This window comes from Lutjanus erythropterus, chromosome 6, assembly GCF_056507025.1.
Source record: "Lutjanus erythropterus isolate fLutEry1 chromosome 6, fLutEry1.hap2, whole genome shotgun sequence".
NCBI lineage: Eukaryota > Metazoa > Chordata > Actinopteri > Lutjaniformes > Lutjanidae > Lutjanus > Lutjanus erythropterus.
Genome location: NC_139322.1, coordinates 40,719,398 through 40,735,091, shown reverse-complemented (window position 1 = coordinate 40,735,091; position 15,694 = coordinate 40,719,398). Strand labels below are relative to the sequence as shown.

Here is a 15,694-nt window from a genome sequence, read left to right as displayed (position 1 = left end):
GAGACAGTTAAACAACGACATAACTACAAGTCCAGGTTATGACAGCATGTTTTATAGAACTGGAGAACAAGTTAACAGATGTGATGTTCCTTAGTTCTGTGGGTAAAGTTGAGGGTGGAAGTAACTAATTACAAATAGTCCAGTTACTGTAATTAAGTAGTTTATTTAGGTACTTGTACTTTTATGAGTACATTTTCAGGTCTGTACTTTTACTCATGCTTAAGTATGCATTATACCATGTAATCTATGTAGTTACTTTTAAAATCATAGTTGAATACTGAGTAGAGTTTTAAATTAATATCCAAACCTTTCATCGTCATGGAAAGTTATGTTAAGAAAAGTTTAAGAAAGGCCTAGTTGGTTAAAATGTTACAGTTATGACATGAATTTGACTTTTTTATCTGTTTGATATTTTTAAAATCCTGTTTATTGGGTCTTCTTTCTGACTGTAATGTGGTCCCACCTGTTTGTGTCAGGCTGGTGAGACAGTAGCTAGTTGTTGTGTTAGAGAATCATGGCAGTCATTGATGTACAACTCTGAAGTGTCTGTAGTTAAATTGTTCCTAACTGACTGTTTAACTAGACAAGTAGAAAGACATGAAATAAATAAGTGTTGATTATGGTCATTTTTGAGTCTGTTTGTGGTGTCGTATTGGATTGCATAGGTCTGATGTTTTTTATATTTTTACAGGGATACCACATCTCATTAAAGCACCACAGAACTCATATTTATCACATTTATTCTATCAGTGATTTTTGCCCCAGGCACACCAACGGCCGAACCAAAATCTCAAGACACACCTGGATTCACATCTGTGCAAATCATATTTTTATTTACCAATGCCAAATAAAATTTGACCAATGACTATATTATGTATGAAATATTTATTAACAAAGGAATTCATCTGAAATGTTGTAAAAGTACATCAAAGCAATACGCACACATTTAAACCAGACAGGTCACAAATTAATAATGAGGTAATGGAACTGAAAAGACGAAGAGACAGACACTAATAATTCACCATCCAGCAACTGCAAGAACAGTGAAAGCTGGTGTTCGTTTTGAGGGACGGGTTTAAAGTATAGAATTAGCCTCTGTGTTGATCAATGAATATGTAACAAAGTACTCATATAGTTAATTAAAATTCATTTTTAACTTTCTGTATAGTTATATATTGCAATAATAATGTATAGTAGTCAAAATCCTAAGGCATACCTGGGTTTGCCTCACAGCACACCACTGAATTATATTTTGTCATCTGACAAAGTGTCAGCGATGATGTCCTTCTGCAACACACCTGTCTCCGCTGTACAAATACACTCACCACCGGCCAAAACAAACACCTTTTAAAGTTCCCATATCCTGTTAGTAGATCATCTGTAAGGATGTTTGTGATCCATGTTCTCAAACCAAAACTGTTTGGGAAAACGAAAAAGAGGATTTATTGTGGTTTCCTTTTTAATTAACCTCTCTGGGACGTCACCTTGGACGTAGTGTTAGAAAAGAAAACAGAAGTTTGTGTGCAGGTCACTTTTGTATAGAAGTGTTATACATCATCAGAAAACTAGAACCTGAAAATTAATTTGAGATGCAGATCAGCACTGTGTGTGAATTTTTTATAGTCAATAAAAATTATTTTTCTTTAGCTCCCCATTCAAATGTTGAAGGTTTTGCGTGTATGAGGGCTTAGAACATTATGATTGAAGTATATGATGGTCATTCCCATGATACTCTATCATGTCTCATAAGTTGTTACAGCAGTTTTTGCATTGATACCATTTATTATGCAGAATTGGTGCACAAATTAACCATTTCTGGCCTCTTGAGAAATTACAAAAACGGTCAAAATCCCTCCACAATGTCACATTGAGACAATAAGACCTTGAAAAACACCAATTGAAATTAATGCTGTGACTTGGTATCAAAAACTTTTGACATTTCTGTAAGAATTGCATTTTTCAGTGATTGGATGGTGAGCACTTCTGTCAAGGGAAGTCAGTAGGAAAGCCATCCATCCTCTGAGTGCCCTCTTCACTCTATTTTAAAACTGTGCCCACTTACAGCCTCTGAAAAAACAGTCATGTTGGCCGAGGACGTGGGTGTCCCCGCAGAGCTGAAGAGTCTAAACAGCACGGGCGCCTGTCTGTATTACTGTTTTTATCAATGGCGTCATATTTTCTGAAACACGCGTGATGGAATCTCTGTCCTGCCTCTGTCTCTGTATCCACCTCTGCCTCAGACCAAACACAGCACATCGAATCATTTTACATCTTTTACATACAGGGTCCATCAATTAACATTAGTTAATACAGTGATAAGACATTAATAACAGTTAACTAATGTGTCTCATAAAAAACTAATGATGTTCATGTTAACTATGGTACCAAGTCTTACTTTATTTAATAGTTTGTAAAGATCCTGTCAACATTAGTCAGTGCTGTAATAAACATTGTCTAACACTTAATTAATGATATAATAAGCATTAGAATTAACAAATGTCTCTTGTTAACATTTAGTAAAGGTTTACATGTGAATTATGGCACCAAATAATAATGGATAATTAATTAATGGATCAATCATACAGTAATATTAATATATGATTGACCCATTAAGTAACATTAGGTAATACAGTAATAAGCATTAATAACAGCTATTTTATAGTTAACTGATGTGTCTAATAATCATTTACTAATGGTGTTCATGTTAACTGTGGTATTAATTATTACATTATTTAATAGTTTATAAAGATCCTATTAACATTAATTTATATCATAATAAGCATTACTAACAATTAATGCTATAATAAGTATTAACTAACATTAATAAATGTCTCTTGTCAACATAACAAAACAAAGTTCTATAATAAACACTCAGTGTTAGTGGGTCTGCACAACATGACACTTCACTTTATAGTCCACCAGATGTCAGTGCTGTTCAACATAAAACTACATGTAACTGCATGTTAACAGCACACGTAAGTCCCCCATTTTGTTCACCAGTAAGGAAGCCAGTGTGTTATGTGACTGCTTGACTATGTATATAGTGTAGTTCAGCTTACTTATTCATAAGCCCTGCTGTTATTGCAATGCAAGATTAATTATTTCTTTCTCTTGCAAAAACAAATATACAAATTTGTCTTTCTATATTTGTAGAGACCTTCATTGACATTAAGAATTCCTTAGCCCCTTAACCCAACCCCAATTCTAACATTAACCAGGTTGTAAAGGGATAGCTTGTTGGTAGTTAGTTTCTTCCCGTGCCCAATTTGGAGAGGCGGCAGGAGTACAGGTGTAGGAAAATAAGCAATATACTGCATCAATATTCATATTCATTTATGTAATCGTGCAACTTCAGCGATTTAAAGCAGCAAAGTCACACAATAAGAGAAACAAATAAATATATCGAGGCAGTGGTAGACCAGCAACTCCAGTGTTTTGTGAGGTAAAATGATGAAAATGGCTGTTATAACAGCAGTTTCCTGTCTGACAGAAATGTAAAGCATTACAAATATTTCACATATATTGTACACACAATGATATTGATTTTTTTTAGGCAATTAAAATACATTTTGCTGCTGACTCTGTCCACAGCAGTACATTGTTTAGCTTTCTACACTGCTACACCTGCTGCTTCTCCAGTCAAATGCCAATTACTGTAGGTAATACACTGACCGTGGACAAGTCCCTCATACAACCACACTTTAAATAGTCCAAACAACCTTTGAGCAAGTCTTAACCCTTGAATCCTACCCAAAGTGGGCACCAGACAAAATGTCCTCACTTTGCTTAAAGGTCCTCCCTCCAAAGGTATACAACCCAACTGGTTCTCACAAAGCTACACACACACACACACACACACACACACACACACACACACACACACACACACACACACACACACACACACACAGTGACTGAACAGAGTCGTACTTGTCTATGATTCTTTATTTGTGTTTTTCATAGAGAACATTTAAAATGGTTCATACCCCCACAATAACTGACATCACTTCTCTGGTTTATAACACTGACACAGGAACAGGGGAACATGTACACAAGTACACAAACACACAGTCACGAATTCGGCCCATCTACAGTGTTTTACTTCCCAAACCAAAAAAATAATTAAAAAAACAAAAACAAAAACATGAGACCCCGAGGACACACAGCCAAGGCCTGTCCCACTTTACAAAACGGTGCAGTAGCAAAGGAACAACCACATCTACAAAAGTAACAAAAATTACCATACAATCTATCGTTGTGGAAGTGCTTGTAATTTTGGAAGTTTTGTACTTTTTTAAAAGGATATCAATATCAATGCCTAGAAAATCACCAGTAAAAATAGCTCATCTCTGTAAAAATGTGCTAGCAGGACAACCCTTGGCTGTGGATTTTTTTTTCTTTGTCACAAACTTTTTTTTTTTAACCATTTTCAACTTGTCTTCAATACAACAACAATAACACTGTTTATTCTTAATACAAATATGTACAGAGACTTCCACGTGTTTCAAAATAATGCCCTGCACACTGACGCATTATCTAAGGGATGATGATGATGATGATGTTGTTCTTCAGATTCCTTCACAGAAACTGTCCATGCAGTTTGGTACCTGAATCGACACAATGAGATCACAGTTTCTTTAGCCTGACAAAAGCGTGTTGTTTTGTATCTCTGTCTACCTGCATGTAAAAGACACATTTGTTTTGTCTCCCGCCCCCCCGAGTTCCCACGAAGTATTGGTTAAGAGATCCAGACCAAGTGTTTTCAGTTTTTGAACCAGGATTGCCGAGTGTAAACATACCATATCTTGAAATGAGTGGAGTGAGAAAGGCACACATGATAAGACCACACAGCTTGGAACTACAGCAGGGAGGAGGGGGAGAACTGGGGGTTGGGGGCGGTTTTGGTTTTGCTCAGCTTGATGAAAAGTGCCACTCAACTAGACATTTCTTTCCATTGACAAGCACACGTCCTAACGTCGCTAACATAAAACTGGGATGCAAAGGTGTGCCTCCCCCCTTTGAAACACACAGCTGGGTTTTGGTCTGGACTGGTTTCCCTGAAAGTGTCATCATGTTCAATTTGTTTCCATCCCAGGTGCTTTAGGGAAACTGGGCCCTGACCAGTTCATTTTTTTTTTTTATTTCCTTTGCTAGTTAGAATAATACAGCTCCTCACTCCATCACTCAGTACTTTTATGTAAATAAGAAAACATACAGTGCGTGGGCACAGAACCAACTGTAGGCTGCGTTTGCTTTCTCAGCTGACATTTTTTGAAAATGCTATGCTTTCATGGCCTCAGTGTTATTCATTTACATACTTCAGTAGACAATTTCATCAAGCAGTTTAAAAGGGGTCATGCCATATCAAATAAGTTAGGAGAATATTCGCAGTCTTAACACTCTTGGGTAGTATTCTCGTGCATTTCAAGAGAGGAAGAATATGCTACTTTGTTAACCAAATGCATCAGAACATCTTTCCTGAGGAAAGGTTACACAAGACATGAAGAAGGGGGGTTTAAAAGTCATAAAAAGCTTTGACATTCGTTTGAGTGATGGACACATATTTATGCAACAAACGCCTCCTCCTAAAACAAGGGGGAGATTGTGTAGCCTGGCAAATCAATTTCCCACTCCCACACACTCATCTCATTTCACACGAGGCCTTGATCCAGCCGCTGCTATCGCCTCTAGCCTCAGCTGACTGGCTGACCTATGGCATTGCTCTGTTCTGCTTTAGCAGCTCTACCCGGTCACCTGAGAACCAAACTCTGCTTCCTGTCAATCTCTTTTGGTTTTTGTTTGGAAAAGAAAGTACTGCTTCCTTTTTTTAAAATACATTTTTTTGAGCTTTGACAGCAACGGGCTGAACCCCCAGAATCAAAGACACGTCTCTATCTGACGTACACGTCATTTTCTATGTGAACAGCAACAAACAGGTGTGACAATGCTTTGTACTGTAATGCGCCCTCCAGTGGGGGTGAATACTTGCTATTGCTCGTGATCTATTGGGGTTCTTACAAGTCGAGACTCAATGCTGGCATTTTCAACGATTATTCAGAAAGTGCACAAAGGAGTTTCATTCTACATTGGCTAAAAGCACATTTACAACATGCCTTTGACATCAGAGTTACACAAGGGTATCAGACTGTACACCACAGTAGCTGCAACAGATCACTCAGAGGCAGGTTACACTAAAGTCTCCTACTTGCTTGTTTCAACATCAGAGAGAATGGGCTCATAGTGAGCAGGCCTTACTGTACCAGCAACAATACAATAACTGCACAATGTTGCCAAACACTATGTGCAGAACATTATTCAGAGGCATCATCTTTTTTTTTCCTTTTTTTTTTTTTTTTTTTTTTTTTTTTGTACTATACATGAACTCACATGACACTTAGGAACAAAGAGCCAACCATCTAGTTTCAAATTGACAGTCATTTCTCAGATTCAGTAGTACAACATACAGTAGATGTTTCTGACATTTCTGGATCAAGGACAGACAAATAAAGGAAAAAGGGAGAAAGAAAAGGAAACTTATGAAAACACTTTCAAAATATTGTCCTGTATCATCGACGCCTACTTTGCCTTCAGCTTGACTGAATGGTATGTTTAAAGCCACAGTTCAGCAGGTCTTAGTGATATTAAATAAGGTGTAACTGCCTCCTATTGATGACGCCCCTCACGTCTCTTCTAGACAGCTAGTCATCCTCTGATAAGGTAATACAAGAGAAGAAGAAGAGCAAGTCAACAATTACACTGGAAAAATATATGTATGTTTATATTCATATATATAGCATCTTTAAAATCTATTTATACAGAATGTATATATAGTGTACTAATGGCCATCTTGGCAGAGAAATAAAGGCATCTGAAACAATCACCACTCTCTTGATGCCGTGGTCTTCCCAGGACCAGACATTTTGTTACATTGCAGAAAATGCGAAGAATCAGGAAAGAAAGTGAGTTCTTTTTTTTTCTTTTTTAGTGGCACTTTGTGCATCAAAAAATTAAAATCTAGAGTAAGGCTACAAGGGTGTGTATGTTTAGCTGATAGAAGTTTGTCAAAGGAGGCCATCCTACAGTATCCTCAAGGTTTGGATATGCAACTATGTGTCTGTATGTGTGTGTGTGTGTGTGTGTGTGTGTGTGTGTGTGTGTGTGTGTGTTTTAGACCCATATGTCCAGCCTAAACCACTGCTGGAATAGAGCTCTATATATGTACCATTGTAAATAATAAATAAGAAAACAAATCAAAAGCATTATTTAAGCATCTATGGTACATTACAGAGGTTTTGGGTGAGCCAGTGCTGGCCGCTACAAAGCGCTTGGGAGAGGTAACATTTTTCAACTATGTCTTTTCTTTCTTTTTTTTTTTTTTTTTTTGTAACTTTTCTTGGTTTTCTTAGACCTGACAAAAGCAAACACACACAGACCAGATAGCAACAGAACAGTGATTGCTTTTGTTGGGTTCTTATTTTTTTGTCTTTACAATCAGCTGCTGGTATGTCTAGGTATAAGCCTAAGTAATCAAAACAGTATTTGTATTGATTTTGTTTTCTTTATTTAAATATTAGCAGTGGATCTTTAAGACTACTCAGACTCACATCACGCACATAAATAACAAAATAAATATACAGCCATATCAGTCCATTTCTTTCATATTAAATAAATAATAAATACATACTTTCTTTTTTTTCTCAGCACTGGGTTTCTGAATGTAGCAGTAACAGAAAGAACAGAAACAAAAAGGAGAAAAAAAACAAGGACAACCCAAAAAAATAACTTTTTTTTGTAAAATTATCAAAATTTTCTCGTCAGTTATAAAACATCTGCACTTAAAAAGGTTTTTAAAAAGTACTCAAAACAAAATATGCCTTATTCGTTATCTATATAGATTCTTCAAATATTGATGTCAGACATGGCTTCGACCATGATAATCAGTAAAGATGCATTTTTTTGTGTGTGTGTTACAAAACAAAGTTAATAATAAATAGATTGCTTCAAATAAATAAACCTCAATAACATAAATGGCAATAAGTTACAATTTAAAAGTTCACAAGTTTAAATAATTCATATATAACAATAATTATTGTACCACAAAACTATTCATGGAAATGAAGTGCAATTCCTAGTTTGATAAATACTATTGATATGACTAACTGAATTTGAAATGTGTGCACACTATTACTATTATCATTTCAGTAACAAAAAAAAGAAAAAGACAAAATTATCTGCTGCTTTTGAATTCATGATATCAGCTGTCCCATGAAAAATAAACACCCTACACTGTTCCTGGATCTGTCTCATGACCTTGCTTGAAGAATTTTTCCCCCTGTCGCTAAACTGAGTCAACATTGCACTGTTGACACCTTTGCTGCGGTAATACCACAAAGCAAACACAAATTCAGTTTAGTGCATGCTTCATATTGCCGATGTGTGTGTATGTGTCTGTGTGTGTGTGTGTGTGTGTGTGTGTGCGCGGTCATGAATCGAGAGCTTTCTGGAGCCGGTGGATGCACACGCTCGCCACAGTGTGTGCTATGGGACAACTCAGTGTCCTCCTCAGCTCCTCGTCAGCGGTCCCGTCTTCACGTCCCTCAGTCGATGTGAAGTGCCAAAAAAATGGATCAACTGTGCAACAGTGAAAGTCTCTCCAAAAACAGTTAAGGACACAAAAGAGACAACAGGTAAACATACAGCATATTAAACCCCCAGATACAGTTTCTAGTAACATTATTCTTCTCTTCCATCCATCCTGGCTGAAGGATCTGCTCCTCCTCCTCCTCCTCCTCCTCCTCTTCATCCCCGCAGCAGCAGCATGGTGTGGATTTTGGTCCGCGTCACTTTTCTTCTCACAGAGTGCTCCCTGGGTTGATTTTTTTTAAGTTGCCGTTTATTTAAATAACCTGAATTCCCTTTTTGTTTTTGAATCATATTTCAATATATTGTAGAGTATTTCAACATCTCTCCTTCATCTCCAACTCCGTCACGCTCCTGCGCTTCAGGACAGTTTGCAATTTCTCCGTGTGTGTGTGCGTGCATGTGTGTGTGTGCGGAGCCTCAGACTTTGATGCCCTTCACAGCTTTGTTGATGCTCTCCAGCAGAGCCTTGTTCTCTGGGCTCTGGAAGCAGTCCTTGTTGGTGTACATGTCGGTCAGGGTGCTTATGTAGCTGTCGAAGTTCTGCTCGGTGATTGGCTCCTGCTGTGGTACAAACAACAACCAATCTCAGCTGAGAAACCAACGGCTGCGTGCTGGTCAACACATGAGGTTCACCTCCAAACAAATGCATTAAATCAATCAGAAGGGTGTGTGTGCGCGCGCGTGTGTGTGTGTAAGAGAGAGAGAGAGAGAGTGTGGACAACAGCTCACCATGTGCGGCAGGCGTATGTTAGCCAGGCTGCGGATCAGGGCGCGGCTCAGACCGGACAGCTCCATGAACAGAGCCTCGTTCTGCTCCTCGATCATCTTGTTCTCGTGCTCGATGGTCTTCAGGTTCTTCTCCATGGACGAGATCTGCAACACACAGCGACACAAGTTCTGTAATGGAACCACTTTAAGCAGAAGGTTCTAACTCTTCATCTGCAACTAGAAATGTATCACTCATTCTTGAGAGTCAGGACAAAACTGTTTTCTGAGGAGGGTTTGATTTTTTCTCTTCAATTATGCAGGAAAATATATTTTAAAATATCAAACTCTTGGTTATTACAGAGTTGACAAAGTCATAGTGAGCAGCCATTTTATTTTTTAAAGTTGCTCAGAGTTCTCTTAATGCTATAAAAAATACACATTTTTAAACCATAATTGACAGTTTGCAAGTTCTTGAGCAGTATTCCTGCCTTTTTTTAAACCAGGAAGTGAGACAGGGGTCCTTGGGGTATAGAGGATTAAATGGTATTTTTGAAAAATCTGACGGAGGTGAATTAGCAAAGAACTTTAAAGGGCCAATATTTTCTTTAAAAAATCATTTTAAAAGGTTTTAACACATTTTAATACATGTTTAAATGACTTGAAGTTGTGAATTCTTGTTTGGGACAAGGGTGCTTTTGGCACAGAGCAAGTTTAGAAATGAAAAACTTAAAGCAAACCAGAACACTTCATAAATTACATATATAATATATATATGTAAATTCTTAAAGAATACATTTTAAAAAAAAATTGGAGTGCTCTTATTAATATTAAATGTGTTTTTTTGGTAGGACATGATTTGTCCCAATTCTCTAGAATGTGTGGGCTCTAAATTTAAAACACCTCAGGCGTTTTGTCCTGTTGGAACTTCATGTTCAGTGATTTATAGGGTGAACAGAAACACACACCTGAGTCTGCAGGTTGACCATGTCAGCCTCCATTTCATTGTTGGATTCATTGAGGTCGTTAATCTCTTTGTTGAGCTGCTTGATGTCCTCATCGTTGTCCAAAACTAGAGGAGAAGACACATACGTTTTAGTTGTCCTACGCCATTTCACATTTGATATCTTTGCTGTTTTTGTTAAAATTTTGTTGTAGTTCAGTGTTGCCAGACTGTGCTGTTGTCTGTTTTTGGTTGGACTGTGTGGGGTAGTTGGTAAACTGTCAGGGCATGATGCAGTTTACCCAGTTAGATAAACCAAATAATTTTGTTATTTGAGCTGTCCCTTTATTTCCCCCCATATTTTTAATAAGGTGGAGGGCAGAAATAGAAATGGTTTTATAGATGCATACAATGTAGTGTTGTAGTGTACTAGTGAATTGATTTTTTTTAATTATTATGGGAAAAACTTGTGATGAACCACAATACTGTTGTTATGTCTATGAATTCATTTGTATTGTTTATTATGGATATGCTGGGCATTTTTAAATCAAAGATGGCAGATTTTGAGCCAGTATTGGGCTGGAAAACATCAAACCGATCTGGCAACACTGACTCCAGACTCAGCTTTCTCGTTTCACTTTTGACATCATTTTTGTTTTTTTGACCAAACACTTGAAAATGTACTCATCACTTAGTTGAGTGCTCTAGCAAAACAATGGGGATGACTTTTTCGGACAAGGCTCACAGTCAGTTACATTTATAGATTTTAACTCATCATGTCTTACCATCACTGGCTCTGAACTTGGTGCTCAGGTAGTCCTCTGTGGGGAACTTGGCCTTCTTCTTGGCGTACAAGGCTCTGGGGCATCCTGAGAGGCTGGAGACACAAGTGACACAGAGGGGGGGTCACTGTACTGTTCTTAATATCTCACATACAATATGTGGCCTGAGATATCACATTTGACATTATACCTGAATGCACAGGAAACTGTAATTTCATGCATTAATGCCAGCCAGCTGCCAATGTCATAGTGAAGTTGACAAGAATTATGTAAAAAATTTGCAAAGAATATTGCTATTCAAACAGCCCTATCTTTTCATTCTGTTTTTGCATTTCCTGCATTACATTACTAGCCCTCTAGCAGGCAAAACTGTTAGCCTTGGTGGCTTCTAGAGAGCGTAATTTTTCCAATTTGTGTACATGACATTTATGTACATTTATGCATTAACTATGAAGCTAAAGCCAGCAGGGGGTTAACTCCTGGAAATTGCCCGACTCTATCCAAAACTCAAAAATATACTTACCAACCTGTTAAAGTTCAGTAATTAACATGAAAGATAATTACAACAACAAGTTGTGGTTTTACACATGGGCGTTTGTATAGGGGAGGCACTGGTCACCCCTGAAATCTGATTGGCCACCCCAAGTGTCACCTCATTATCCTCAAGAATGGTTGGTTATCTGTTTAGTGAGAGGCAGGACCTTAGTTTAAAACAACTGTTTGACAAGTATTTTTAAATGTGTGTTGTTTCTTTAGTTTGTAGCTTATTTTTATTTTTGTACAAGGTTAATTTACTTCAATAATAAACCATAAAAATAAAAGTAGTGTTCATGATGGAGTGTGCAGGATGAATTTCTCACAGCCTGAGGAGAGGAATGGAGGTATAAATTCTTTTTGAGAACTTAAAGAATAAAGTAAGGACGCTTTATATTATATTTGTACGGCTGGTAGGACTATTTATCTTTTAAATAAAAAAAAATAATAATAAACACAGGAATGTAAGAAATTGTTGAAGTAGATATGAGACATGTATGTGCCTGCAGACGCATGCACATTTGTGATGCCACCTCTGCACAGGTCAGTGCCTCATTTGGGCCACCCCACTCAAAAAAGTCTGGACACCCCCCTGGTTTTACATGCTGTGAATATTTCCTGGACAGACACAGGAACTTCTTGGAGTTTTGTCAAAACATAAAACCACAGCTGTTGTTTTTACATTTCTGTTTCTGTCAAATTAAAAATGAGAAATGAGATACAACATGTTAATCAGTCAGGTGCTGGACAGAATACTTTTTAACTTTGGACAGAGCAGGCTGCCTGTTTTCTGTGCTTCAGGTCTTTAAGCTGTTCAAGACAACTCCTCTTTCTAGCTCCATACTTAGTCAAGTCAAGTCAATTTTATTTATAGCACCAAATCATAACAGACGTCATCTCACAGCACTTTTCATATAGAGCAGGTGTAGACTGGACTCTTTATAATATCATTTACAGAGACCCAATAATTCACACCATGAGAAGAAGCCAGACAGAAACCACCATGAAAAACTCCATGGTGTACAGCCGTCCACCACCACTGCTTTGGTATCAATATTCTCATGAAGAAAGCAAATAAGAACTCCCCAAATATTAAACTATTTCCTTGAATGAACATGTTTATGCAAATTAAGTTTGAATCTTCATGTCTATGTTTTTGCATTAAAGTTGTTCACCTCTCAAACCACTTCTAAATTCACACAACTATCTTCTCATTTGGAGACAAAACGAAAGAGCAATATGTAGCCACTGCATGTGCAAAAACGAGTACAGCAGTCCAAATAACGAGCTGGAGCCATAGACTGTATATTAAGGTTGTAATCTTGTTGCAGGATCCAGGCAACTTCTTAAATTGACAATAACAAGCGAGGTTGAGTCCTCCACTGTAAGATGATCAGCTGTTTATAACAGTCTGTTGTCTGTAAAGTTAAGTCTGTTATTGTGAAACTGCTCTGAAATAACACACTGGACGACGAGTTAAGTGGCTGCCTGTCTCACTGCTGCCAAACTCCATTAACATTTTACTCAATTTACAGTTATAAACATCTGCGCCTTCTAAAAGATTATTAATTGATTTGTTATGACTCATAAAAAGACACTTACTCATTCGGCGAAAATTCTGCATTAATTTGAACTCTGATTAATGTGAAATGGACATACAAAAACAGAAATTTCAAAGGGGGATGTTCATGTCAAGTGAAGCAAGTATTTCAATGTAAAATGTTTCCTTGATCTCTGATGACACATTGTAGCCATTTTATGATTTAATGCAGTAAATGTACTACTCCTTTAAAGCAGTTGAAAGAAAAAAAATCCTGCCTATATGCAGCGTACCTGCGGTGTGTGAGGAAGCTTCCGTTAGCATGTCCGGAGCCGTCACAACCTGGGGTGGGACAGGTAGGCCCCTCTGTCTTGAAGGCCTTCCAGTTGAAGGGTGTGCCATTGAGGAGACCCTCCTTCTGTCTGCGGGCCGCCAGCGGACACCCGTAGGCACTACGGTGTGTGGCGTACTTCCCACTGATGTGACCCAAGCTGTCGCAGCCCGGCACAGGGCATCTGCAGGGAGCGGAGGAAAAGACAGAAAACAGGAAAAAGAGGAGAGGTGTGCAGCAAGAGAGGGAGAGGAAGAAGTGTTGCAGCCAGGCAGCAGGGGAAGAAATGAAGAGAGTCAGAAGGCAAAAGGTTAGATGAGGGGAATCCAAAAACATAAACTGTAGAGAAAGTTGAGAATTATTAGAATAAAGATTTAAGTTATATACTTTCTCTACTGGGCCAAATTCATTTTCTTACATCTGTATTATTTATGCAATGAATAATATTACTGATGCAAGAGCTATGAAGGTTTAGTAACATGCTGTTAAATTAACTGGTTTGTGTGCAAATGCAATATGAAGCCCATGTATTTCTTATGTATTGACAATCTACTCTACGATACTCTACCATGAACTACATTCAGAATCAGTGTCTGCAGAAGTGTATTTTCCCTGATTGTTTGATTCAATTACGGGGGCAGGTCACTACCTGTGCATATGATTCACAGTGACTTTCCTCTCCCTCTCTCTTTCTTTTTTATTGCATTTTACTTTTACCGTCAGTCTCGCTAAAAGCAGACATTATGGCTTTCTGAGCGGTACGAACTTTAAAAGCTCCGAGTCCTCCTGGTTGTCCTTGGTAGGAGTTTTAATTCCACTTTTCTTGGCACGCGGGCACCCAGAGAGACTGAAAACAGAAAGTATGGAGTTGATAACATAGGGTTGAAAAAGGTCTGGTGAAGTGATTTGCGAGAGAACAATATAAGGAAGAATAATTTTACAGAGACTGTTCAACCAAATTACAAACCAAATCAAATCAAAAAACGCCTAATATGGCCGAAAAATAGGATAATGGAAAGGTGTGGATATGTGTGAGTATGTGATCCCTGTCTAATTCTACCATGAACTGTCACTAGGCCTCTCTGACTGACTGTGTGTGTGTGGATGTGTGTGTGTGTGGATGCATTTTGGTGAGTGCCTTTGTGTTTTTTGTTTGTTACCTTCTGTGGGAGGCGTAGTTTCCTGTGATGTGACCTGAGCCGTCACATCCTGGAGTGGGGCATCTGGGAAAGGGCAGAGCAGCGTTTAACATTTCATATGAGAAGAAATACTGGAGCTGCTTCATAGTGGAATGTGTTCATGGAAATGGCATTATGCAGATGAGGGGAATGGTACTCTTATTAACATTGTTAATTTTTGTGTTCATTCTTGTGACTGATGTTTGTTTTAAATTCATTCAGGCTCTCTGTCTTTTAAACACGTCTCAGATCTCTACAATGCCTTACAAAGTCACACAGCAGTAACTACACAAACAACAAAACAAAAGGTTTTGAAGCTTATAATATATATAAGCTGTCAAACATTAACCACATCTACCACTATCTTCATGCTTTTTTTTGTTGGGGCATTCATGTTTAGTCTTTACTGTTAATTCACGTTTATTGCACATTGAAGTTAATGTGTGATAAATTGACACCTCATAAATTAGCTTTACAAAGGTCAGTTACAGTTCAAACGCAATGAAATACAGTTTCTGCCCATGACCTGACTTCAAACCTGGAAGCTGTAAATTTTGCCTTATTTTTTGTTGTTTTACTGTTTACTTTGTAGGTGAACTTGTTGAATTCAATGTGGCTAATGTGGCTACCACCACAGGCTGGGGCGATGTTGGACTAATGTTGTAATATTGAGGGACAGTCAAGAGAAACTATGTGAAAGTCTAAAGTCCAACTAAATAATGAGAGTAGTAGATTTCATGCTGGTAACTGTTTTTTCATGTTGCTTTTTGTGGAACTTTATACTGTAGCACTAACGTTAGCTCAGCTAGCATTAGCTTTGTTGTCCATCCTGCTCAGTGCTGGTGTGTGTGCACTGTTGCTGTAGCATCACATTTACTTGATAGACACACCATGAAGATAACTATATCTCAACATTTGGTAACTATGACTAACGCCCAGCAGCTAGCTTGCTCAAACCATAAAGTTACTTGATGGGCAGTGAGGTGTGGACACACGGATAACACTACACTTAGCATTACCACACCAAATTACTTGATG

At 37.9% G+C, this 15,694-nt stretch overlaps 1 protein-coding gene across 7 annotated transcripts in view; it reads right to left on the bottom strand.

Annotated features, from left to right (window-relative positions):
• Positions 1–3,927: 3,927 nt before the first annotated feature.
• myt1b (myelin transcription factor 1b) overlaps positions 3,928–15,694 on the bottom strand; it is a 57,129-nt gene continuing 45,362 nt past the window's right edge. For 5 of the 7 annotated variants that reach the window (XM_084721932.1, XM_084721934.1, XM_084721939.1 and 2 more), the window contains 7 exons: positions 14,639–14,701; positions 14,245–14,325; positions 13,441–13,662; positions 11,077–11,168; positions 10,317–10,420; positions 9,373–9,516; positions 3,928–9,204 (listed from right to left, as the gene is read on the bottom strand). In XM_084721932.1, coding sequence (XP_084578058.1) covers positions 9,061–9,204; positions 9,373–9,516; positions 10,317–10,420; positions 11,077–11,168; positions 13,441–13,662; positions 14,245–14,325; positions 14,639–14,701 — 850 coding nt within the window. In that variant the 3' untranslated portion in view covers positions 3,928–9,060. The remainder of the gene's footprint in view (positions 9,205–9,372; positions 9,517–10,316; positions 10,421–11,076; positions 11,169–13,440; positions 13,663–14,244; positions 14,326–14,638; positions 14,702–15,694) is intronic. The other 2 variants (XM_084721933.1, XM_084721935.1) reach the window with 2 other exon arrangements.